This window comes from Mytilus californianus, unplaced genomic scaffold (assembly GCF_021869535.1).
Source record: "Mytilus californianus isolate M0D057914Y unplaced genomic scaffold, xbMytCali1.0.p SCAF_7, whole genome shotgun sequence".
Classification (NCBI taxonomy): Eukaryota; Metazoa; Mollusca; class Bivalvia; order Mytilida; family Mytilidae; genus Mytilus; species Mytilus californianus.
The window spans coordinates 22,998,412-23,023,268 of record NW_026262723.1 but is presented as its reverse complement, the minus strand read 5'-3'; the positions used below and the strand labels follow the sequence as shown (position 1 = coordinate 23,023,268).

At 31.6% G+C, this 24,857-nt stretch overlaps 1 protein-coding gene across 1 annotated transcript in view; it reads left to right on the top strand.

Annotated features, from left to right (window-relative positions):
* Nucleotides 1–24,857, top strand: part of LOC127707503 (uncharacterized) — a 55,707-nt gene that overhangs the window by 12,257 nt on the left and 18,593 nt on the right. The window contains exons 7-27 of the mRNA XM_052212080.1: nt 271–393; nt 859–975; nt 1,909–2,028; nt 2,265–2,381; nt 3,045–3,161; nt 4,165–4,281; nt 4,525–4,641; nt 4,965–5,081; nt 6,518–6,637; nt 9,963–10,090; nt 10,340–10,556; nt 12,355–12,501; nt 13,131–13,341; nt 15,834–18,455; nt 19,045–19,220; nt 19,953–20,123; nt 20,730–20,998; nt 22,453–22,608; nt 23,093–23,305; nt 24,155–24,283; nt 24,651–24,753. Of these exons, the coding sequence (XP_052068040.1) occupies nt 271–393; nt 859–975; nt 1,909–2,028; nt 2,265–2,381; nt 3,045–3,161; nt 4,165–4,281; nt 4,525–4,641; nt 4,965–5,081; nt 6,518–6,637; nt 9,963–10,090; nt 10,340–10,556; nt 12,355–12,501; nt 13,131–13,341; nt 15,834–18,455; nt 19,045–19,220; nt 19,953–20,123; nt 20,730–20,998; nt 22,453–22,608; nt 23,093–23,305; nt 24,155–24,283; nt 24,651–24,753 (5,607 nt within the window). The remainder of the gene's footprint in view (nt 1–270; nt 394–858; nt 976–1,908; nt 2,029–2,264; nt 2,382–3,044; nt 3,162–4,164; nt 4,282–4,524; nt 4,642–4,964; nt 5,082–6,517; nt 6,638–9,962; nt 10,091–10,339; nt 10,557–12,354; nt 12,502–13,130; nt 13,342–15,833; nt 18,456–19,044; nt 19,221–19,952; nt 20,124–20,729; nt 20,999–22,452; nt 22,609–23,092; nt 23,306–24,154; nt 24,284–24,650; nt 24,754–24,857) is intronic.

Here is a 24,857-nt window from a genome sequence, read left to right as displayed (position 1 = left end):
GACAAATGTTTTAATTTGGCCATATTACCAGACTTTCCATGTTCGTTAATAGGATACATATTTAAATTTGTTGTTTTTTAATATCTTCCTCACGCATAGCTCTGATTTATTGTCTTGGTTTGGCTTTACTCTTGGTTCTTTTTGGTTTTATCAACTATTCATCGTTGGTTGTGAGGTTTTAGACTTTCAAATATTTTGGCCTCGAGCATCAATGAAGAGAAATTATTTGACGAATGCGTAAATATTATTGATTATTAATAAATTTTGCAGATGTGGATGAGTGTTTGACGGCAGATATATGCACAAGTAATTCTTCTTGTTTGAACACTGTCGGAAGTTACAAATGTATGTGCGATGAAGGCTTCAAGAAAACCAGTGTTGAGCTCTGTGAAGGTAAGGTTTTATATTAGTTTGTATTTCATTGAAGGAAAACCTCACAAAAGTCGTAAACTTATGGAACGATCAATCCATTAAGAGGATGACTTAAACATTTTCTTTATTCAAATGTTATATAAAATGATCACGAAAACAGAAAAAAACTTTCATATAACACTTTATAATTTTGTGAGTCCGAATAATGACTTCAACGAGTAGTGCATGTAGTATATGTTTTTGTCAAGGACATGACGAGAGCAAAATGTTACAAAAAGGGGGATGGATTGATTGAGTGTTGATGTTTAACGCTACTATCAGCAATATCAAGGAAAAACTAAACAAAAATCGAGAGGAGTGATAAGCAGGCTTCCCTGAAGAGTAAGTATTTTCCCCTACTAATAAACTCCGACATGTTGCTTATATATATAAAACTTTTCTTAATATACGTTGACGAAATCAATATAATATATTATTTATTTGCAGATATCAATGAGTGTTTAGACTACGCTTGTCCAAGTCATGCTTATTGCAACAATACCGTTGGCAGTTTTACCTGTACCTGTGAAGAAGGCTTCTATGAGTCTAGTGGCGCATGTCTAGGTATTTTAAAGATAAAATTAAGATAATCAATGGTTACTTGCAAATGTACATTTTATCTTTAAAAACAGTTTAACGACATTTAAGGGCATAAACCTGGGTTAAGGAAGATAACTCTTTAAAATCAGTTATTAGTTTGTAATAGTAAGTTTCATCCATGAACAGAATTTAAATAATGAACGTGTTACTTAGAAGCTAAGAGTAAATTGATGCATATAGTTGTCACAAATTTACCAGATATTTTCAAGATTTATTTAAGGAGTGACTAATATTTTTTCGGTCTATGAAGAAATAACATAAAAAATGTGGTGCACACTGAATAACCCGCGTAGCGTGTTATTTAAAATTATGCACCACATTTTTTAGATAATATTCGAATAGACAGAAAAAATAATACAGTCATTCCTTATAATTTTATTTTAAATTCCATTTTGAATAAGTAATTCATGACAGAACGTTGATGACGTCACGGTTACATGACACAATTATGTCTATGAACTGAAAGACAAAAAAACAAATCAGAAGACGTGTTACATCCAAAATTTAATTATATAGCTTTACCAAAGTCTCCTTCATTAAAGTAGCTGAACAGTTTTAAAACGTACCAGTATTTACCATTCTAAAAACCTGGACGAAAATGCAATGTTTAGATAAATATACTTAAATAAACTCATCATAGATACCAGGATTAGAATTGTGTACGCCAGACGGTCGTTTAGTCTACAAAAGACAGTTAGATGTCTAAATATTTTTGTGACAAATGATATTATAGTATTGTCAAAGAATATAGAAACTACTTATTACATAAACTTAAGGTCAATATGGAACGAATACCTAGTGTATGAACTTGAACCGTAATATCTTTCGCGTTTCCTCAGATTGTTTTTCTTTTCATTACTGCTTTTGTCTTTGTTATTGTGATTTTTTAATTTCTAGATATAAATGAATGTTCAGACCCAGAAGTCTGCCATAACCATTCCACATGTGTTAATATAGATGGTGGATTCTACTGTGTTTGTCATCAGGGATATCAAAAGATAGGTGGTGTATGTACAGGTGCGTAAATATTCATTCAAATGTATCCGCCTTATCATTTATAGTGATTAATATTGATTGATAAACCTAAATAATGTAGAAATATAAAAACATTAATCTGTTTATATAAAAGACAAAAAAATAATGTATTTCAGTTTTATGTACATCACTTCAGATATATGTATTATATGTATGAGAGATCTGTAAGCTTTATGTATTTAGAATACATTAACAGTTTATTTTTTTTTATTTTACAGACATAAATGAATGTTTGCAAGACGTGTGTCCTCCTGATTCAACTTGTAACAATACAGATGGAAGTTATATATGCACCTGCCATTCTGGATTTGTAAAATCTCAAGATTCATGTGAAGGTAAGTACATTCTTAAATTAGACAATTAAAACCTAGGTATCATTCATACTTAAAGAAGTTAAAATAGTTTATTATGCTATATAATATCACTGTATTAGCAGCCTTGTAGAATTAAGATAAAAGTTGTTCATGTGATTTTAAACTTATAGTATGTTGTCATGATTTCAATTGCCTGGTTTCAATGAAGCAAAGAATTGTAATGCCTTTCAGTTTGTAATGAATTGTATTTATACCTCTGTGCTAATAACAAAATAAGAAAAATAAGATGAGTAGTATTTACATTTTTGAATAACACATCCTTTGTTCTCAACTTTACATGGAGTTTGATATCTTTTTATCATAAAATACACTGACGATTGCAAGAACACCGATTGATGTTCACATATACGTGAGTGAACATAGAAACAAATAATTTTAACATACTAGAGTATTTAAACAAAACCAGAATGTTACCCGAATAAAATTTTTTTCGTTCACCTTTTATTTATCTATTCAATCTGATTAAGACTGACGTCGCATTTCCTTGCATAATAAAATACCTTTAATCATGACATGAAAAAATAGAAGATAATGGCATGCGATCTATTAATAGGAAACCGAAAAGGGATGTAGTTCAAGACATTATATATTATTAATTTTAAAACATTTCCTAATATGTTGCAGACATAAATGAATGTTTATATAGCCCATGTCCTATGAACTCTGTTTGCCACAACTTAAAGGGAAGTTATGGTTGTACCTGTAGAGATGGTTACCAGGAATCAAGTGGCGTTTGTATAGGTATATTTCATATTAGTGTATACAAAAAATGGCAATATTCGGGGAAAAAAATCACACTTAAAAAAGCATATATATTGAAAGTTAAGTTTTGTTTTATTGTTACCAGTTGGTGAAAAAAATAAATATACTAGTATTAATTAAATCCAATTTAAAATATAGGTAACATACTGAGATTTAAGTCGTTCAAATTATTGTTTTCAAGAAGCGTATTGGAAGTTCCAATTACTCTGTTTTGCTTATTTTATTGTCCCTTTTGATATTTTGCGAACATTCCAAAGTTATGACGACAAAACTGGGACTAATATAAACTAATAGTAGTTCCTCTTTATTGTTCAACTTCATTATACAGCTGTATCAGCACAAATGTTATTGGTTTTCTTTACAAATACAATACATATTAATCGATGTATGATAAAAGAGATTAATTAAAAAAAATTTCTCTAGTATGAAATAAGACTTTTACCACTTAGATGTTGTTAAAAAATAAAATAACAAAAATACCAAACTCTAAGGAAAATTCAAAATGGAAAATCCCTTATTAAATGGCAAAATCAAAAGCTCAAACAAATCAAACGAATGGAAAACAACTGTAATATTCCTGTCTTGGTACAGGCATTTACTTATGTAGAAAATGGTGATTTAAACCTGTCTACACACTCGATTTTGTATCAAATGTCACAAACGCAGAAAACAACATAATTTTAAATCAGGATGCAAAAAATATAACTATCGTAATACTTATTGATGTGAAAAAATACGCTATTTTATGAAAATATTACTATTTCATTATTATTGATAATATTGGAATTTAAAATGCGGTGAAACCTGAACTTATTGTTCAGGTATCACCGCATTTTGTCATTGTCTATCTCATTGGGTTTTTGTTAAATAACAGACGGAATAAAAATAATGCAATAGTCATAACCTACCCAAAATAAAGTTGACTTTCCCAAATTTCTTTGTACCCACTGATATCCAATCTAATGTATGGGTCTTTTTGTAGATGTCAATGAATGCAAGAACAACCCATGTCCTGAACATTCAAGTTGTTCGAACACTAATGGAAGTTTTACCTGTACGTGTCTGACTGGTTACATTAACACAGGAACAGAATGCCGCGGTGAGTTAACTTTCTTTTTCAAGGTGATATCATTATCTTAGAAAAAAGTATAAAAATGATAAAAAACCAAAATATCAATTATATTTTGAAAGTATTTTATTGGAAGTATATATTTTAAGTTTTAAACGTAGTGATTATTATGTTTTTATTTGATTGTAAATATATACCAATTTAATTACAGAAAATTATGAATATATTCTTACCTTAAAAACATTACATGTGTACGTGAAAATGTTTTTTCAGATGTTAATGAATGCTTATATGGAATCTGTCCGTCACAATCGAAATGTATTAACACGGATGGCAGTTATACTTGTAACTGTACTTCTGGTTATCAGATGATTGACAACCATTGCAAAGGTAAATTTTATTAAATAAATTTAATAAACTTGAGAAATAATGCACCAGAAAGCTATCACAAATATTTGAAAGCATTATATTATAACGTCATAGTTTTCCACCAATTTTTGTAGGGCTTCCTAAGTTATTGAAAACACTAAAAGAAGTAACTCTTTAATGATTCTCTGGTCATTATATCTGTCAAAAATAGGATGAAGGATTTAAGAAAGGCACATACATTACCAGTTAATATTAAATTCCACCTTATAATTTTGTTTAGTAAGATCTGTTTTTTAATCAAATGTCTGAGATTGTCACACTTTCACATTCGTTGTTTATTTCAGATTTAAATGAATGTCTGGCTTCTCCATGTTCAGATCATACAGAGTGTATCAATACGATTGGTAGCTATGCATGTAACTGTATAACAGGATTTCAGTTGCTTAATGGACAGTGTCAGGGTATTATGTTATTTTTATTTATAAGAAATGATTTCTGTCTCGCCTGCAACAAAAGTCGCAGAAAACAGGACATAGGGATTTCTTTTCCGGCGATGGCGACGGGGCGTCAACAATTGTTAAGTTTTATGCTTCAGTTTGTTTGAAAGGAACTACATGTAATATATCATTGAAATTTAATGTAAAGTTGCATACACCTTATTGCTATTTGTCCGCCATTACTGGACACCACACAAGTTCCCGTAAAATTTTGACGTCATAATAGAAAATGTCTAACGCCACTATGGAAAAGTGATTGTTGTATGACGTCAAAAGTTCGAGTGGGACAGATTCTCGGGTCAAGCGGGAATAGCGATAAGGTGTATTACTATCAGTACATATAAGCTTGACGACTATTTCGAGGCCCTGCCCGCTAGGTTATGTTCCAGTGACTTTAAATTAATTAGCAATTTTCAATGTTAATTTTTCTGCTTTAGTTAGTTTGATAGGATCTACTTGTGATGGATCAATGATATTTTCTTTAAAGTTGCATTACTATCTTTACATATCAGTTTGACGACTATTTTGGAGCACTGCCCCCTAGGTCATGGTCTAGTCACTTTGAATTAATTAGCAATTTTCAATGTTAAGTTTTCTGCTTAAGTTAGTTTGATAGGATCTACTTGTGATGGATCAATGATATTTTCTATAAAGCTGCATTACTATCTTTGAATATCAGTTTGACGACTATTTTGGGGCCCTGCCCCCTAGGTCATGGTCTAGTCACTTTGAATTAATTAGCAATTTTCAATGTTAAGTTTTCTGCTTAAGTCAGTTTGATAAGAACTGCATGTGATAGATCAATGATATTTTGTATAAAATTGCATTACCAGCGACTGAGTTAATAAACCATGTTGCTGTCCATATGATAGTGTTTTCTGAATTTCAGCCGACTGGCGAGACATATCTCTGTGTCAACGGTTTATTATGTATTGTATTACTACTACATGTTAGAATAATTCTGGAGGAATTTTTGTACAGTACTATAGATACAATGGTTTAGATGATGTCAACATGGTTTTGATATTAATAGTGAAAATATGAATACTTCAAAAAATAAGCTAGTATTCAAAGCATCTATCATAAGCATGAGTGTTCCATCTTTACTTGATACTTGGAGAGCGCTTTTCATCGTAAATACAATATGTGATAATTATACTTTTTGTTTATATGTAGAGTTTTTCAATTGTTGACAGTTTCTGAATCAGATTTCGATTTTTAACTTTGGAATATTTATAAATTCCATTTTTCGAGTGCTAATCGTTTGTATGTCATTGTATTACTAATTATCTTAAGGATATGATGGATTTGGCAATATAGTTAGTATAAAAATAAGACATTATGCAACTGCAAACTAGACAAATAGACACTAGATCTATTTAAACATTAAAATTTGACAGACATTGACGAATGTAAGGAGAGCCCTTGTCCATTGCACTCTAACTGTACCAACACAGAGGGAAACTATTGGTGTGGATGTCATGATGGATTCTATCAAGAGAATGATTTCACTTGTCTAGGTATGTATCTGTTTATTATAGTATTACCACAAACAATGACCATGCTACCGATATTCGACCACGATACAAGTACTAAAACAAAGTATTAACAAAAATACCAAACTACAATGTAAATGAAAAAAGGGGGAAGTCTATAAGCCTGACAAAATAAAACGCTCGACAATACCAACCAACCGAACGAATGGAAAACAATTGTCATATTACTGACTTGATACAGGTATTCTCCGAAGAAAATGGTGGGTAAAACCTAGTTTTTGTAGGTAGCTGAACCATCCACTTGTCAAATACGATGTCATCATCTGAGTAAATGTTTTATTTCTTAAAACTCTGAAAAATCCTGCAACAGTTTAATAAATGCATGACATCCAAGAATGTTATCATATATGTACTTGTTTCTAGTTAAGTAGTTAAGTAGGAATTGCTTACCTGTTCAGACCCCCAGTTTTGATGAGGTTTGTATTGTTTGATCTTAGTTGTCTGTTTGGTGTTTGTAGGACGGTTTTGTTTTCAATATTTTTCTTTTATTCTGATTTTATATATTCTACTACTGATTTTGAAATAGCAGGAGACGTCTACATACCTGGACTCGCTCATTTTGGAGTTGATGCGATGCCGTTAGTTTTTTTTTCTTTCCTTTTTTGTTACCTTGATTTGTTTCCCCTGAATTGAGTAACGAGATTTGAACATCGTAAACTACTGTCGCGTCAATTCATTTTTATTTCTTCGACTCAAGGTTTTTGGCACACTCGTATCTTTTCCCAATTGTAAAGAATGTTTTTTAAAACATTTTTCCACATAAACCATTACAGCATCATTACATTTCATGATTTTAAAATTATTTTCTAGTGAATCATGACAAAAATAAATCTTTTTTTAGAAGACAAGATTGTTTATTGACTTAATCATAAGCGTGCGTGTAACTATTTTGCACTTTAATCATAAAAATTCTTGAGGCAAAAACAATAAAAAGAAATGAAACAAAATAACACTTTCCTGCATTATAAAGAAGCACATTGATGCTGTTTCAAGATTTTCTGAGTTGCCGCTATTATTGAGAAGTTGCATAGAAGGCAAAATAGAACCACAAGTCTAAGAAAAGCGACAACGTACAGAAAACCGACGAAAACAAAAACAACGTCAATAAAACGTCATACAGAAAAGGAAAAATTGTATTACATAGATTATTGTTTTTTTTTGTTTTAGCCATGACGTTGTCACTTTATTTTCGACTTATGAGTTTGAAGGTCACTTTGATTTCTTTCGCCTATCTCTTATACTTAATATCGTAGATTATACGTATTCTGCATACAAGCCTATAGGTGTAATACCACCAAATCATAGTACGTCACATCCGGTTGCATACGAAAATAGGTCGAAAAAAAATATTCCCTTGAATTTGACAGTTGTAGGTAATTGATCCTACATTTCATTGCAGTAAAACATTTCTGGGTCATAAACATATATCTTGGGTATTTCAAAGCACCATTATTTTTTTATTTGGGGTTTCTATAGAATATTTTGGAAACTTGAGGTTACATGGTTACTAAAGCTTGTACACAGGTTAAAAAAGGGGGAAAATTTGATTGGTTAACTTCCAGTGATGGTTATTTTCTTATATGCAATGAAATGTTATGTGAAATTTTTTCTATAGTACTGGACAGGATCAAACTTTACTCATGCCAAGTATTTCTTTATTTGAAACAAAGATAAATTCTGCACAATTTTTTGAAAAGTGCAAATTTAACAAAGACTAATAGGGGAAAATCAATGGTGGTATTACACCTAATATGGGAAGCTGTACATGCACCTTTGACCTTGTGAGTACTCTCATGTGTTAAAATTTCTTGCTATTTAAGTGAAATATTACTAATAATGAAATATTCTGAGTGGATTGAGTCTCCAAAACACATTTTATGAGAAAATTTCCTTGAAATAGGACTTTACCATGAATATTAGTTGACAGAATAAGCCATACTTAGAGTTTGGGGAGCTTTTTCTCCTTTTTTCTTATATTCTGCTATACTAGAAAATTTTTCCTAAGAAATACTTTAATAAATATATAGTTTTAAGTAAATGAAGTTATTTTTAAAGCAGTAACAACAAATTATTCACCAAAAGAGAAGCTTTTTATGTCCCTCTCTGGAACGCGGCGTAAATTTAAGTTTTACGTAAGGACTTATTGAAACCTCCTTGGAGACAGTAAACTTTTATACGGATAGTTCATTCAGCTTGAATACTTCAATTAATCATTTATTATAACATTTCTATCATAAATGAGTGAAAGTTACCCCAAAATGTTTATTTATTGGCCTATAAAGTAGAAATTTTGAGGAAATGAGAGGTATAAATGGACCAAAAGAGACCTTATAAGGAAGACAAAGAGGTCCATTAGTAGTATTTATCATCCTAAAGTCATCTTTTGTATCATATTCAACTGTTTGTAGGCAGATGAGATAAATATTTGATCATTTATTGGTCCACACTATATTCTATCATGATGCGGCTTGGTTTGGATTTTTCGAAGAAATTTAGCTCGAATCGCTGTAGATGTCGTCTTACATTATACTAGATTTTTCTCAAACTATTGGACTGATTATGACAAAACTTGACAGGAATGCTTGAAATAACCAGTATTACAAAGGAAAAAAGTCACATTCAGTTTATTTAACAAAAAAGTCTTCTTTAGGTGTAATACCACCAAATCATAGTACGTCACATCCGGTTGCATACGAAAATAGGTCGAAAAAAAATATTCCCTTGAATTTGACAGTTGTAGGTAATTGATCCTACATTTCATTGCAGTAAAACATTTCTGGGTCATAAACATATATCTTGGGTATTTCAAAGCACCATTATTTTTTTATTTGGGGTTTCTATAGAATATTTTGGAAACTTGAGGTTACATGGTTACTAAAGCTTGTACACAGGTTAAAAAAGGGGGAAAATTTGATTGGTTAACTTCCAGTGATGGTTATTTTCTTATATGCAATGAAATGTTATGTGAAATTTTTTCTATAGTACTGGACAGGATCAAACTTTACTCATGCCAAGTATTTCTTTATTTGAAACAAAGATAAATTCTGCACAATTTTTTGAAAAGTGCAAATTTAACAAAGACTAATAGGGGAAAATCAATGGTGGTATTACACCTATAGAGGTTACAGGGTTTATAAAGTCGAAAAGATGCAGATAACTGGTTCTGTTTTCGAAAAACACATACGCACATAGGTAATTCATTTAGAGTAAAAACATATTGTCATCTATATACTGTCCTTTACATATTCGGCAATTTTAGCTTTTGATTACTTGATATTGATTTTCGTAGATCTACAAATATTTGAGTTGGGGATGAAGATCACGAAATTAAATGATAGTCAGGCTATATATACCTCTGATATGCAAAATACATCCTCACCTGTGTATCAGCAATTGTTGAAACAGTTACAAAATTCCGTAAGTTAATATGATATTTATAGATTAGATGTAGTAGTTACTGCAAACAGTTTTAGATAGAATAAGTTTAAACGATAAAATGTTCTTCTCTTGTGTTCCTTTAAGGTGGGTTGTTCAACTAAATGTAAATTTTAAACACAAAATTGTCTTTTTTAATGAAATTATTCTTAGGCGGAAACAATTATTATTGTTCGCATATAATAATAGTTCAATTTAGAAGAAATTCACTTCATAAACTTTTACCCACAGTTCACACAGCTAATGGAATCCAATTTTATGAACACAACATACAAAGACGTTGCAATTCATAGCATACTGCCTGGTAGTATTATAGTGGACATATATGTATACTACAAATTAACAACAAACGCTTCAGCAATGGATCTATATACAGCTGTCACTAACGGGGGCGGGGATTTTCTGGATTATGGGATTGAGTTCACAGCAGACAACTTGACGGTACAGGGTATGCATATTTTCAATATATTTGTACAGATAACAAAAGGTTTGATAGGTTTAACATTATTGATTGAACATTATTGGTTGAAAGTTTTGTATATGCTTGATAATACAATTAATTATCTAATTTCTCCCACAATTTTATATTAATATGTTTTGTAATTTTCATTGTTATTAATACATGTTATATCAGTATTACAAACCTAATCTTAAACTCTATCCTATTTTTTGGAAATTTATAAGTATGTAAAAGTATGAATTATTCTAAATACTAAGGATTTTCTTATCCAAGGCATATAACCTTAGCCGTATTTGGCACAACTTTTTGGAACTTTTGGTCCTCTATGCTCTTCAGGTTTGTACTTGTTTTGGCTTTCGAACTTTTTTGATATGAGCGTCACTGATGGGTCTTATGTAGACGAAACGCACGTCTGGCGTATTAAATTATAAGCCTGGTACCTTTTGATAGCTATTGTTTGTGTGTGTCTCTTTCCTGTATGTTCTCCCATTTATTTTTATGTAGTCCTGTCATGTAATTTTGTCATTTTAATGTTATATCTAACATTGCCATAAAAGCGGGAGGTTTGGCTAGCCACAAAACTAAGTTCAACCCACCATTTTTTCTTAAAATGTCCTGTACCAAGTCAGGAAAATGGCCATTGTTATATAATAGTTCGTTTCTGTGTGTGTTGCATTTTAGTGTTGAGTTTCTGTTGTGTCGTTGTTCTCCTCTTATATTTGATGTGTTTCCCTCAGTTTGAGTTTGTAACCCGGATTTGTTTTTTTTTTTTTAATCGATTTATGAATTTCGAATAGCGGTATACTACTGTTGCCTTTATTTATCTCTTACAAGACATATGGTAAAAGTTATTTAAAAAGTAATATACTAGAGACTGAAATATTCTCTTTGTGCAGCAACGAAACTGCTTGTAAAAACCGTGTCCTCGTGTGATTGTGACTCCTCTTCAGGTGTGATCGAAGTGAAGGGATTTAAAAGTCTAAATAAATCGGATTATGGAACTAATACTGAGTAACAGTAATCTTTTTACAACTTTAAATAATGCTTACATAATCAATTACACTCGTCTTTAATCAACTATGTGTATGTTTTTGGCCAATTCCGATAACAAGATAAAAGTTGGGTGATCGTTATTTTTCTATAAATATTTCAAAGAGAAAATTAATCATTAAACAATTATAGCAAAAGTGAAATCAATTATACATATGACAGTATCAAATAGAGACAAATTGTTCACCTGCAGATGATCAACCTTTCTTTGCAACAACATTACAAAAATTTTGTCATTGCACAAGGTTATGTTTTTCTCTGACTGTTAATGACGTCTTTGTACTAAACCCGTTGTATGTTGTATGTGTACTGATTCATATTTTAGCCTTAGATACATGAATATTTATTTGTTGTTATTTGCTTTGAACTAGCTGTCAGTATCTGCGAGTACTCTCAGATCTTTATTTTGTGTTTTTTGTTTGTTTTACGGGATGTATAAATACCCTGCCACGTCTGGTCTTTGTCTTTCTGCTTTGTATCCATCTGATGAGTTAAGCTTTTTTCAACTGATTTGAATATATTGTTTTTATGTTATACTTCAAACTTGTTTTTATGTTGTCCTTCAAACTTGTTTAAACTCACCTCATTCTTTATGTGTCAATCTTAAGTCAGGAGCCTGTAGTTCAGGGGTTGTCGTTGGTTCATGTCTGTCATTTATGTTTTTCGTTAATTATTTTGTTATAAGTTAGGCCGTTAGTTTCTTAATTGAAAATGCATATTTACTTTGTTATTTCAGATATCAATGAATGCGAAAGTTCTCTGTGGAACGACTGTGACGTGAATGCAGACTGTATGAATTATGAGGGCCGTTATAATTGTACCTGTAAAACAGGGTATTTGGATATATCAGTTGAAAAAAGTCGGCCTGGACGTTTATGTGGAAGTAAGAACAATTAGCTGAATGTACTAGGAAGTCATATTTTCCATTACATTTTATTAAGTCTATCGCAAACTATAAAGATAATAAAAAGAATATTTTTTTCGTAATGTACAACATAAACATATAAAAGGAGAAATATCTATCACTTTATTACTTCTATTTTGAAACTACAGCTTAATTCACCAGGCTTTGTTTCATAGTAGTTAGGCAACATATTAGAATTTGCAATTGTATCACATTTTATTTCATTTTAAAATTTGTACTTCAATATAAAAGTTTTTTAAACACACAGACAGGAAAACAGTTAGATAAATGATTTTTTCTATTATCCGGGATAAGTAGAACTACATGTATTTGCAAATCTGTAAAAAGGGGGTCAGTTTCCTAGTTTGTAAGTAAATAAAAGGGAAGAATTCTAAAAAATGACGGTGTAAGTACTCACATTTATATTCCAACAAATCTACTTTTTTTTAAGTTACAGTAAACAAACCAAAATGGCGATTTAAACTGTCTTTATAAAATGCATTCTAAATTCACCAACCAGGAAAATTTATTTCAACAAACATTTATTGTACATGTCCGTTCATTGATTAAGTTCTAAAAATAGACACGTTTTTTTTTTTAAATTTCAGTAATTGATAATATCAATGTCGATCCCATCAGTGATGTGAAGCTTGCCTGTGATAAGCAATATTACAAACTATCAGACATAGTTACATGTACAGTAACGATAACAAGAGGATCAGATGTATCATATAACGTTGATTTTGGTGACGGAACAAGTTCCAGCTATACTGATCCAGAGATGTTGTCATTCATGTCACCATGGACATTTTCTCATCAGTAAGATATCTTATTTCTATATTTTCCTCTCAAAAAGACAATTGGGCTATTTAACTTTTTGTCCCCCGCGTAACGCGTTGCGGGGGACATGGGAATTCCGGGCGTCCGACCGTCCGTCCTTGCGTCCATGTGTCCGTCTGTCCGTCCGTCCGTCGGGTTTTGTTAGCGATCTCACAGGTACAATTCTTGCCAGATTTTTATAAAACTTATACTATAGGTTAATATCAGCAATATCTCGGACAAGTTTTATAATGGTGGTCGATCTACTTTTTTTAAAAGAGTTATGGCCCTTGGAAATATTAAATTTATGGAAAATGGCCTCGTTAGCGCTCTCATGGTACAATTCTTGCCAGATTTTTATAAAACTTATACTATAGGTTAATATCAGCAGTATCTCGGACAAGTTCTATAATGGTGGATGATCGACTTTTTTAAAAGAGTTATGCCCCTTGGAAATATAAAATATGTGCAACGCGGGGGACATTTGAACTCTGTTCTTTTATTATATCAATAATAAAGTTGGTGTTGTTTGAATAACGAAATCATTTGTTTAAGTAGTGAAGTTACTATTAGTATGTTGAATAGAACTTAAACTATTATATTCTTTTTTTTTAAATTTGAGTGACTTGAAGAATCTGTTAAAAATACTTAAAGGGGCACTAGTAGTCAAATTCATGTTCACCGATTTGACTCAAATTCTCATATTTGATTTATAACAATGTAAAACATTTATCAAAATTATTAAAAGTCTAAAATAAACAACTTACAAGACATGGGCCCGATAATATGTAGCTTCGTTTTGTGTGTATTTAGTCTAGACGCCATCTAATTAACTATCGAGTTGACCTCCGAAAACCTCCGATGGTCATATAAGGGATATAAACATAAATTTAGATATAAATAGATTAAGCGAACTCGTGCAATTGGATTTTTCTAGGTCTACTTAGTTTCATGTTATAGATTAAAAATACATGTTAATCATGGTTTTTATCTGTATAAGAATGTTTTTTGTGGATCGAATCTGTCAATCAAATGATATACCTTTGTTTCACTTTCAATGTTGACATTTTTTTCCTTTAAATAACTGATCACACACGATGCATGCATTATCCATCTCTAGCTAAGGGGTTAAATTGAAGTTCACATGAATACGGATTCAATGAGGTCGAATTATTCACTTGCAAGTGAATAATTCATCATCAATGTTTCTTAGCTTATTTTGACAAAATTGAACCATACTTGCTGCTAAAAGCTATTTATTATTCCATTATTTCACTTTCATTAATGATTGAACAAAAAAATCATACTTTAGATTTTTTATTTTTCTCGTAGCTAGTGCCCCTTTAAGATAGTAACTACATAATGCTATCTGGAAAGACAGGTGATTCAACTATAACTGAGGCTTACAAATTTCTTTAAAAATTTAATGAATAAACTAACAACAACTTCCAACCATCTGACATGAAATAAAACATATTCAATCATTAATAAGACCAACTTAAACCATAATCTGTATAAAAATATGGAGATGTGGTATGATTGCCAATGAGACAACTATCCACCAAAGTTCAATTGAAGTGGATGTAAGCAATTATAGGCAACCGTACGGCCTTCAACGATGAGAAAAACCCATACCGTATGGTCGGCTATAAAAGGCCCCGAAATTAAAAATATGAAACAATTCAATTGAGAAAACTAACGGCCTAATTTATAACAAAACAATTTACGAAAAACAAAAATGACAGACATGAACCAACGACAACAACTGAACTACAGGCTCCTGACTTGGGACAGGCACGTAAAGAATGTGGAGGGGTTAAACATGTTTGTGAGCGCTCAACCTTTCCCCTAACCTGGGAAAGTGGTGTAACAGTACAACATAAGAACAAACTATAAAAATCAGTTGAAAAAGGCTTAATTCATCAGATGGATACAAATAGAAATACATATAACAAAAACACAGAGTGGACGTGGACAGGTAATTATACATCCCAGCAACAAAAAGACTATAAATACAGATCTGAGAGTACTCGCAGTTACTGACAACTAGTTCAAAGCCAATAACAACGAAAAAAAAATCATGTACGTAAGACTGTGTTTGTTTCTACAAAGGAATTAAACACGTATGAAAATGGTGTTTTCAAGTCACAGCTAAATTATCGTAAATACACAACAAAATATGGGAGATAAACAGGTTTGGGTTGCACGAACTAAAATAAAGTTGCTGAGATCGTGGTCATGCGTCATTTGTCTAAATACTCTAAAGTGAATTACAGCAAAAAGTAAAATCACAAAACAAGAACTCTGAGGAAAATTCCAAAAGGAAAGTCCCTAATCAAATGGCAAAATCAAAAGCTCAAACACATCAAACGAATGGATAACAACTTTCATATTCCTGACTTGGTACAGGCATTTTCTTATGTAGATAATGGTGGATTGAGCAAAAGAGTAAGTCAAAATTTATGCTATATTTTCTACTTTCTGTTTTTAAGATATACGAATGAAGGGAATATTACTATAACGGTTAATACATCAAATGCCGTCAGTCATGTTCAAACCAGTACATATCTCATCATACAGAAAGTAGTTGCTGGCTTAATTCTGAACACAACACAGCTTGATCCAGTGTATTCTGGATACTTAATGATTGACATCATTTCTGCAGAATATAGCTACAGTAATTTACTCCTCCAGATAAACTTTGGTGATGGTGAAATCTTAAACCAGTTTGTTTCAGAATTTCAACAAGTATCGGATTCTCATTATTATGACGTTGGAACATACATTTTAAAAGTAAATATATCTAATCGTGTGAGTATTCAGATAATAGAGGCCAACTTTACTGTGGATGAAGTTGTCCATGATCTAACTGTGACAGCAAACTCGTATGCAGTTATACCAAACAGTGATGTGCTTCTTACCATACGGACTAGTAATGGATCAAATTTAAATTTTGACATATTTGTTAACGATGAAAATTATGACACCGTATACATTAGAAATGAGAAACGTGGAATAACATTATTTTATCACACAATATCAATAAACGAAGTTGGGATATACAATGTGTCTGTTGAAGCTTCAAATAATATTTCTTCTGAGACGTTTACCATGAACGACCAGGTGTACGTCGAAAATGTGGTGCAGGATATGATTTTATCTACAGTTCCTGTAATTGCTAATCCACCTGGAGACATAATTCTAACAGTGGATTACAATGGAATTATAAATCCACCATCTCACGTGAAATGCAATGTTACGTTTGGAAACATATCTACGGATATATTTTACGTAAATCAGATGCAAGTTGGTAAATCGGAACAGTTCAACATTAAATATGATAATGCCAGCTTCATTGGGGAAGTCAAGATAGATATGAACTGTTTAAACAAAATAAGTCACATGTCACTTACCACATGGACTTCTCTACAACAACCGATTTCCGGTATATCTATTTACCACACCACACCGTACATTCCATCCGGAAATTCTATAGATTTCATGTTTAACATTGAAAGCGGAAGTAAAGTAAAATACAACTATTCTATAGGAGATGGTACAGTTTATTCGGATAATATAAATCGAGACTTTGTTAGTAATTTTCAAATAAATAAAACTCAAACTTATTTTCAAAAAGGAAAATATCAAATAACATTCCATGCTAGCAATATTGTATCTCAAAAGTATGCAGAAGCGTATGTTTGGGTGTTAGAAGCTGTGACAGGACTGAAAATTACAAAATACTTTTATTTGTCGGATTACAGCTCTGACGTAAGTTTCGGTTATGGGGACGAGGAAAATATTTATCCAACTGAACGAGATATAATATTTGATGCCTCAACCGTGAGCGGAAACTATATTAAATATGTGTGGGACTTGGGAAATAACGTTGTAAGGGAAACTGAAAATCCTACCTTGACATATCAATTTGTAAATGGCGGGAATTTTAAAATTGTTGTAAACGCCAGTAATCAACTGTCGCACATTACTAGAACGTTCAATATGTCCATTTACCAGACTGTCCTGATTTCTACATTAAGTAACAACGGACCTACAAATGCATTTGAAACTACTACTTTTACTCTTCAATTAAGTCAACCTGGTACAGAATCTTGCTATAAATGGGACTTGGGTGATAATTCACCAATTGTTTTGTATGGTGAGAAGAACTGTGAAGATATCGCAGCGTCATTGAATTACAAATACATGTACTGGCAACCGTCGTCAAGTCTTATTCATACGCATATGTATCGTAAAAATTCAACCTATCATGTCATACTCACAGGTTCTAATCTTATTTCATCTAAAAGTATATCATCAATGGCCATAATAAGTGGAATAAGTTGTTTTTATCCGGTTGTTCATATAAACGGAGGTGGACAAGATATTGATGAACCAGAAGTCATCCAAAAATCACAAAGGATAACACTAGAAAGTTCTGCAGAAGTTAATTGTAAAGTTTCCCAGACGGTTTCATATCTTTGGAATATTTACAAAATTAGCCAAGGAGAAACCTATCAAGATTATATATTTGAAAACTACAAGATAGACGATTCTGTCGAATTGAATAACTTGAATTTAGTTTTCATACCAAGAATACTACCGACTGGACAATACAGAATTAATTTAAATGTTTCAATGACTGAAATATATGGATTGTCAGCTGAAGACTTCACCTACTTAGAAATTATACCAACTCCACTCAAGGTTAAAATAAGCGGTGGCAACGCTAGAGTTGTTGGTTATAATCAAATGCTGGTTATGAATGCAGGAGAACAATCATTTGATCCAGATATTGATGACCCCAACAACAAGACAGGAATGAGATTTATATGGAAATGCCGACAGTCTACAAACGTATACGAAGAAACAATTTCGCAGATTGATATTCCTGAATGGGATATATATGTCAACATGTCTAGACAGGATGGTTGTTTCGGAACAGGAATTGGCATTCTGCCATTTCACGAGTCACAACTAAAAATAAGTACTTTGTATTTAGAACCAAATACAGAGAATGTGTTTGAAGTAGAAGTGTATAAAGATGACAGAGTGGGTTCGTTTGAACAGTTAGTTTATGTTGTTGAGGGAGATCCACCAACGCTTATTATTAAGTAAGTTTTTTTTTTTATTTTATTACTTGGTTTCAATGCATCAATATAATTATGATATGTATTGTTGATAAGATAGCAGAATAACAAATTTCATTTAGTAAACAGGATAATATTTAAAAGTGGTTATTCTTTTAGCCATTTGGTGATTGCTTAGGATTAAATGAATAAAAAATTAAGCATTATTGGATAGAAATTATTTGTCAAAATGCACACTTTGATAATCAGAATACGTTCCCCTTGATGTTACTCACTGTATATGATCCTTAAGAAAAATTCAATGTGAAAAAGCAGTTCTGCAGAAATGATCAACGGTTTTGTTCAATAAATTACAATGAAACATTTATAAAGACAAACACTGCAAGACTACAAGTTCACAAAAGAGGATAGTCACAAACATATTGCAGATGCATAATATAATGTAAACTTGAAATAAGACGGATTTGGCTGTTCTATTTATTCCTTTTTGTTTTTTTATTATCCCAAACGTTTAATATTTTACGTATAGAAACTATAAACAACTCATTTTAATGTTAAGAATTTTTATCCAACTCCCAGGGAATTCTCTTAGTATTCTTTTTATACTTTGCAGTTGTCATGTAAATTGCAAATCAAAGATGAATCCGTCTGGTGAATTCACTTTATCGGTCACGTGCGCTGAATGTACTAACTACGATAAAGAGGAGTACAAATGGAGCCTTTATCTGAAGAATGAGACCTTAGGAGGTTTTTATCCTGTCAAGAACCTAGATGGTCTGACCGAAGCAGGTACACCTATAGACAATATATACATATGAAACTGTGACCTGTAGTTGTTTTAAGTACCTTGCATCCAATTACTTGTTTTAATCATGCAAGCTATTTAACATGTTTAAGACAAATTCATTTTTACAATAGTATGATTTCTGTTTTGACAAAACTTTTATATTTTTGCAGTTACTATCGAAATTTGAATTTGGCTATTTGTTTTAGGTATTTTTGTCATATAGCTCTTCAACTATTTCTATACTTATACATCCCTCGGATTTCAAATGTTTGGCATTGAGCGTTCCTGATGAAGGTAAATCCAGAAAAGCTCTTCGGACGCATGAAATTATTAAACGTGTTGTTTTCAATTTTTTGAATTCTTGATATTTTTTAGACTATTCATTTCAGTTAGAGTCTAAATTAATCTTCGCTTTCAAATGATCGGTGTAGACAATTACTGAAATAAACAAATTTGCTGCAGAAATTGAATTTGTCAAAATAAACACCTTATTACGATTTTATACTATTATGACATTTTTTTTATCAATTTATTTTTAAATGCTTAAATCAGTGGAGATAACTCAGACAATTTTGTTTAATAAAAGAATTTACAGTACATTTACCTAACTATACTTTTGCAAAATATTATGAAATTGTATCATTTTTAATTTAGAATCCCCCTCTACTTAAATTAAGTCTTAACTCTTCTCAAATCGATTGTCAAGTTTGATCATGATTATTTTTTATTTTCAGGGACATCCTCTCAGGCGATAAAAATTAAACAGGGATCCCTCATTGGAGGAGAGATATATCGATTTAGAATAGATGGCAAAGTGTATGGTTACGCTCCTAGCTTTACCGAATATGAATTTATAACCAATCTGCCACCATATGGAGGAACTTGCAACATTGATCCAATATCAGGTATAAATAAACATTAAAAACTTGCGTATTATCATTTAATTTAATACTTTTATCATTTGTATAACTATTATTATTATCATTTGTATCATTATTGTTATTATTATTTTTATTATCATATAATTTAATTTCGGATGTAACGCGTCTTCCGATTGGCTGACGTTGTTTTGTTTATCAGCACATAGACATAATTTTGTCATGTGACCTTGACGTCATCAACGTTTTTTCATGATTTACTCCGGTTTAAAATGGAATTAAAAATTAAATTATAAGAAATGACTTTAATATTTTTTCTGTCTATTCGAAATAACATAAAAAATGTGGTGCACACTTTAAAATAACCCGCTACGCCGGTTATTCAGTGTGCAGCACATTTTTGATGTTATTTCTTCATAGACAGAAAAAATATTACAGTCATTCCTTAATTGTATTATTATTATTATTATTAGTATTATTATTATTAGTAATAATATCAAAAATTTGTTTTCAATTATGATTTGATATGTCATTTTATTTTATTTCCTATTACTAACATTTATTAACATTTTTGAAAAATCTTGTGATGTCTCTTATAAAACAGTGTCGGTGAATCTTTAAATGTATTTTCAGGTTTCGCACTAGAAACGGAGTTTGAAATACGTTGTAGCGGGTGGCTTAACCCTGGAGAAGAGGCTATACAAGGACGTGGTTTGTTATACAGATTTTGGTCTCGTCCGCAGGGATCTTTTGATACGCAGCTTTTGTATTACGGAAAAGATTCCTTCACCCCTAAAAGCAAATTTTCTCTTGGACCTGTAGACAATGATTTCTTTCATGATGTTGTAGTTAGAATTTCCAATCCTATCGGAGAATTTGTAGAGACATATCTTAAAGTGAAGGTATGAACACTAATGTTAATTAACTTTAAATTTATATGCATGAATAAGTTTTTGCCCATGAATTCAATTTTGATTGTGACGTCATTGAAATATAATTAAAAACACATCAGACAAATAGAAGTCCAATATATCATGTATATTATGATATTCATAGTAGGCATGGTAGGTGTTCATTTCAAAACAAATACTTATTCTGTATTGGCTGCAACTTTATATAATTCCAATGAATTTATATGTATAATCAACCCAAAAAATCGAATATTAGCTTCACCAACCTAACTGATCAATACTATTTTTACCAATTTTTCATGCACTTGCGGCAAACGGTAATTTAAAAATGATTGCAAATTTTATCTGTTTACCCTTCCGGAGCACCTGAGATCACCCCCAGTTTTTGGTGGGGTTCGTGTTGCTTAGTCTTTGGTTTTCTATGTTGTGTCATCTGTACTATTATTTGTCTGTTTGTCTTTTTATTTTTGGCCATGTCGTTGTCAGTTTGTTTTCGATCTATGAGTTTGACTGTCCCTCTGGTATCTTTCGTCCCTCTTTTATCATTTGTTTGAAAAAGTAGTTAACATGTACTAGTAAACATAAATAGTTAAAAGAAATATGAAACTAAAAATTATTATTCTACGACAAATACTAATTATTGAAGTTTAATAAATATTTCATGAGACATCTATTTTAAAATCGACATCATTATATGCAAGTTTCCTTTTTATGACGCACCATTGGTTTCACATGGGATAATACTGCTTTCACATCACTACACTATTCTGCTGAAGTTGTGTTAAAAGCCAGGATGTATACATACGTAGAAAAGTTAGAAGCTAGATAAGCAACAACAAAAAAGACATAATAAGAATAGCCCCAACTGTGCTTGAGGAAGTTTAAATTAGTAGTAACAGATGTATTTTAATTCAAAGATAATATCAGAATTGAGTGCAGCATTTTATTCGAAATGAAAGCAGCTGACGAATCACATTTTGCACAAAAAAACAGTATTATTAAATTCTGTTTTGCAAGCCTTCATTCCTGTATCTCTAGACAAGATGTGAGTGAATTAGATGGACGGTAAAAGACAACAACTACAAAACAAATAGACAAAACCCTAAGCTTAGACCGATTCAAAAACAGCACCCATTATGTTTCTTACAAAAATGAGTTAGGTGTACTTGTGACATGGTTATTATAGAAATCTCACTTTTTCATAGAAATCAATCATTTGAAGGTATAACAATCCGTCTAGGAAAAAACACAGCAATATACATAATAGGTAGAGCCGACGGCAAACATGCAACAACATGTAAAACAGTACTACATGTACATATACTGAACGAGACTGCTCACAAATAACTTACAGTATGGTCGAAGTATCCTTTCTTTTGTCTATGAAGTCACTTATATTGACGATGTAATAAATTGTATTTACGTTTACCTTTTCATTTTGTTAGGTAAATGAACCCATGGAAGACGATGTATCGGACCTTCTTACTCTTACTAGTGGAGAATCTAATCAATTAAGCACACTGCTGTCATCCGGTAAAGCACAGGAAGCTAAGCAACTTGTAGTAGCTGTGGCATCACTGATCAATTATTCACCCGTACTGGTAAACAATTACTTGATAATGAACACCTTTAAAGTCCAAAATATTAAGTGAACCAAGAAAATGTATTAGGAAACAATATAAATTTATATGAGAAGTTGTTCATCTTTTATGAATTATACTATCATAGATTTATATTAATATTTACCTTTGAATTGAAGGAACAAAATTATCTTGAATTTTTAAAAATAATCTGATGTTGAAATTCATTTGTATAAAACTTTCCCTATTCAATTTTAATGGCCAATTGTACTAATATACTGTTTGTACTTATAAACCACATGCGTTCTAAATATCCCTAGTACTCTTTTCTGTTCCAAATGTCACATTAGTTTTTCATCCATCGCTTTATGTACGCATGTTTAGTTTAAACACGCAAAATCTTTAAAGATGTCAATAGAGAAGGACGGCTACTCATGTCCCATCTAAAACTCTAGTCTGTTGGCATCTATATTTTCTTGTATTTATTTGAAACTTGATTCTCTAGATAGGAGTTTCAAGAGCTTCACTTTTACAAATGATAACAGCTCCAAATACGCCGCCATCGACAGATGGTAGTACAACAAATGGTTGGTCGGACCAAACTACAACATTGTTACCAGGGGACACGTCTATCGATCCCGGTAGTACTATTGATCCAGAAGAGGCAGAGAGATTAAGACAAGAACAGGCCGCTGAAGAAAAGAAGTTAAGGACCGAGGTAATATCATTTCTATTATTATTGAAAAAGTATCAGGTTGTTTACTTGACGATATACAGGCTATATAAATTTAAATGCATAGTAAACTGGTTTTATGCATTCATATAAGAAACTTTTATGCTGTGTCATAATAAGAAGTCAGTCAACAAAAAGTAAAATCACAAAAATACTGAACTCCGAGGAAAATTCAAAAAGGAAAGTCCCCAATCAAATGGCAAAATCAAAAGTTCAAACACATCAAACGAATGGATAACAACTGTCATATTCCTGACTTGGTACAGGCATTTTCTTATGTAGAAAATGGTGGATTGAACCTGGTTTTAAAGCTAGCTAAACCTCTCACTTGTATGACAGTCGCATCAAATTCCATTATATTGACAATGATGTGTGAACAAAACAAACAAAAACAATAGGTAAAAATGTCACAAATAGGGGTAAATAATCTAATTCAGTAGGTCTCATTCGTGAAAAGGGAACGGGATTGTAGTTACGACATAAGGAACATATTCGATATCATCTGTGAAACGGATATTCCATAACGGTCAACCAACTCGTGATGGCGTCCGTAAAATTTACAAAGTGATGATTTCAACTTCACCATTTGGAACTCTTGGTTTAAAAATGAAAATTCACAATTGGGAAGCTGCAATCATCTCTTTTGTCGTAAATTTTGTTTTCAACCGACCCTCATAGTCAATTTCTAGATATAAGTCATAATAAAATGGCAAAAAAATCAAAAGCTCAAACACATCAAACAAGTGACACGTGTCTTTTAAGGGTGTTATCTCTTTTCTTAAACAACATTGAAGAATATGTAATATAATATTAAATAATGGTAAATTATTACAGCTTCGAACGTCTGTTATCAAAACGTTATCATTGGAAACAGAAAGCCCAACCCTGGACTCCCTGCAACAAACAGCTATGGCTTTTCGTGTAATTACTCACGAGAGTACAGAGATATCGGAGGAATCACAGGTAACAAAAAATTAGATAACAGGCTAATATCATGTCATGTCTTACCATCCAATCATGAAAACGAAATATTCATATCACTTGCTAAAATCTATTGCTAATTTTAAAAAAATCCCCCTAAAGCACATATACTACTATGCCTTTTAAAACCCACCCCTTTTCAATGAAACAGCGCGTGAAATGTTTATTTTTGCAATTGAGCTGTTATTGTATCTTCTATTGTCCTCAGTGTCTTTATGAAACTCCCTTACTAAGGCAAGATAAATAAATCAAATAATAGTTTTGAAACTTTTCTTTTGTTTGGCATTAACATTTCGTTTTCATGAACTTATTAGCTACTAATGCTTCTATTCAAACAACTATTTCAAAGGGTGTTGCAGTTAATGCAATAGGGAAAATGGCAGACACGTTCCAGTTAATGGTGGATTCCGAACAAACAGAAGCACAGGGTCAAAAATACAGTACGGCTGAAGGTACCTACACTTTAGTCATTTTATATTATACTACTTATGGTTTATTTGATGATCTTATAATACTTTTAGATACTTTTATGTCATCATTGCTCATGCTGCTCTTG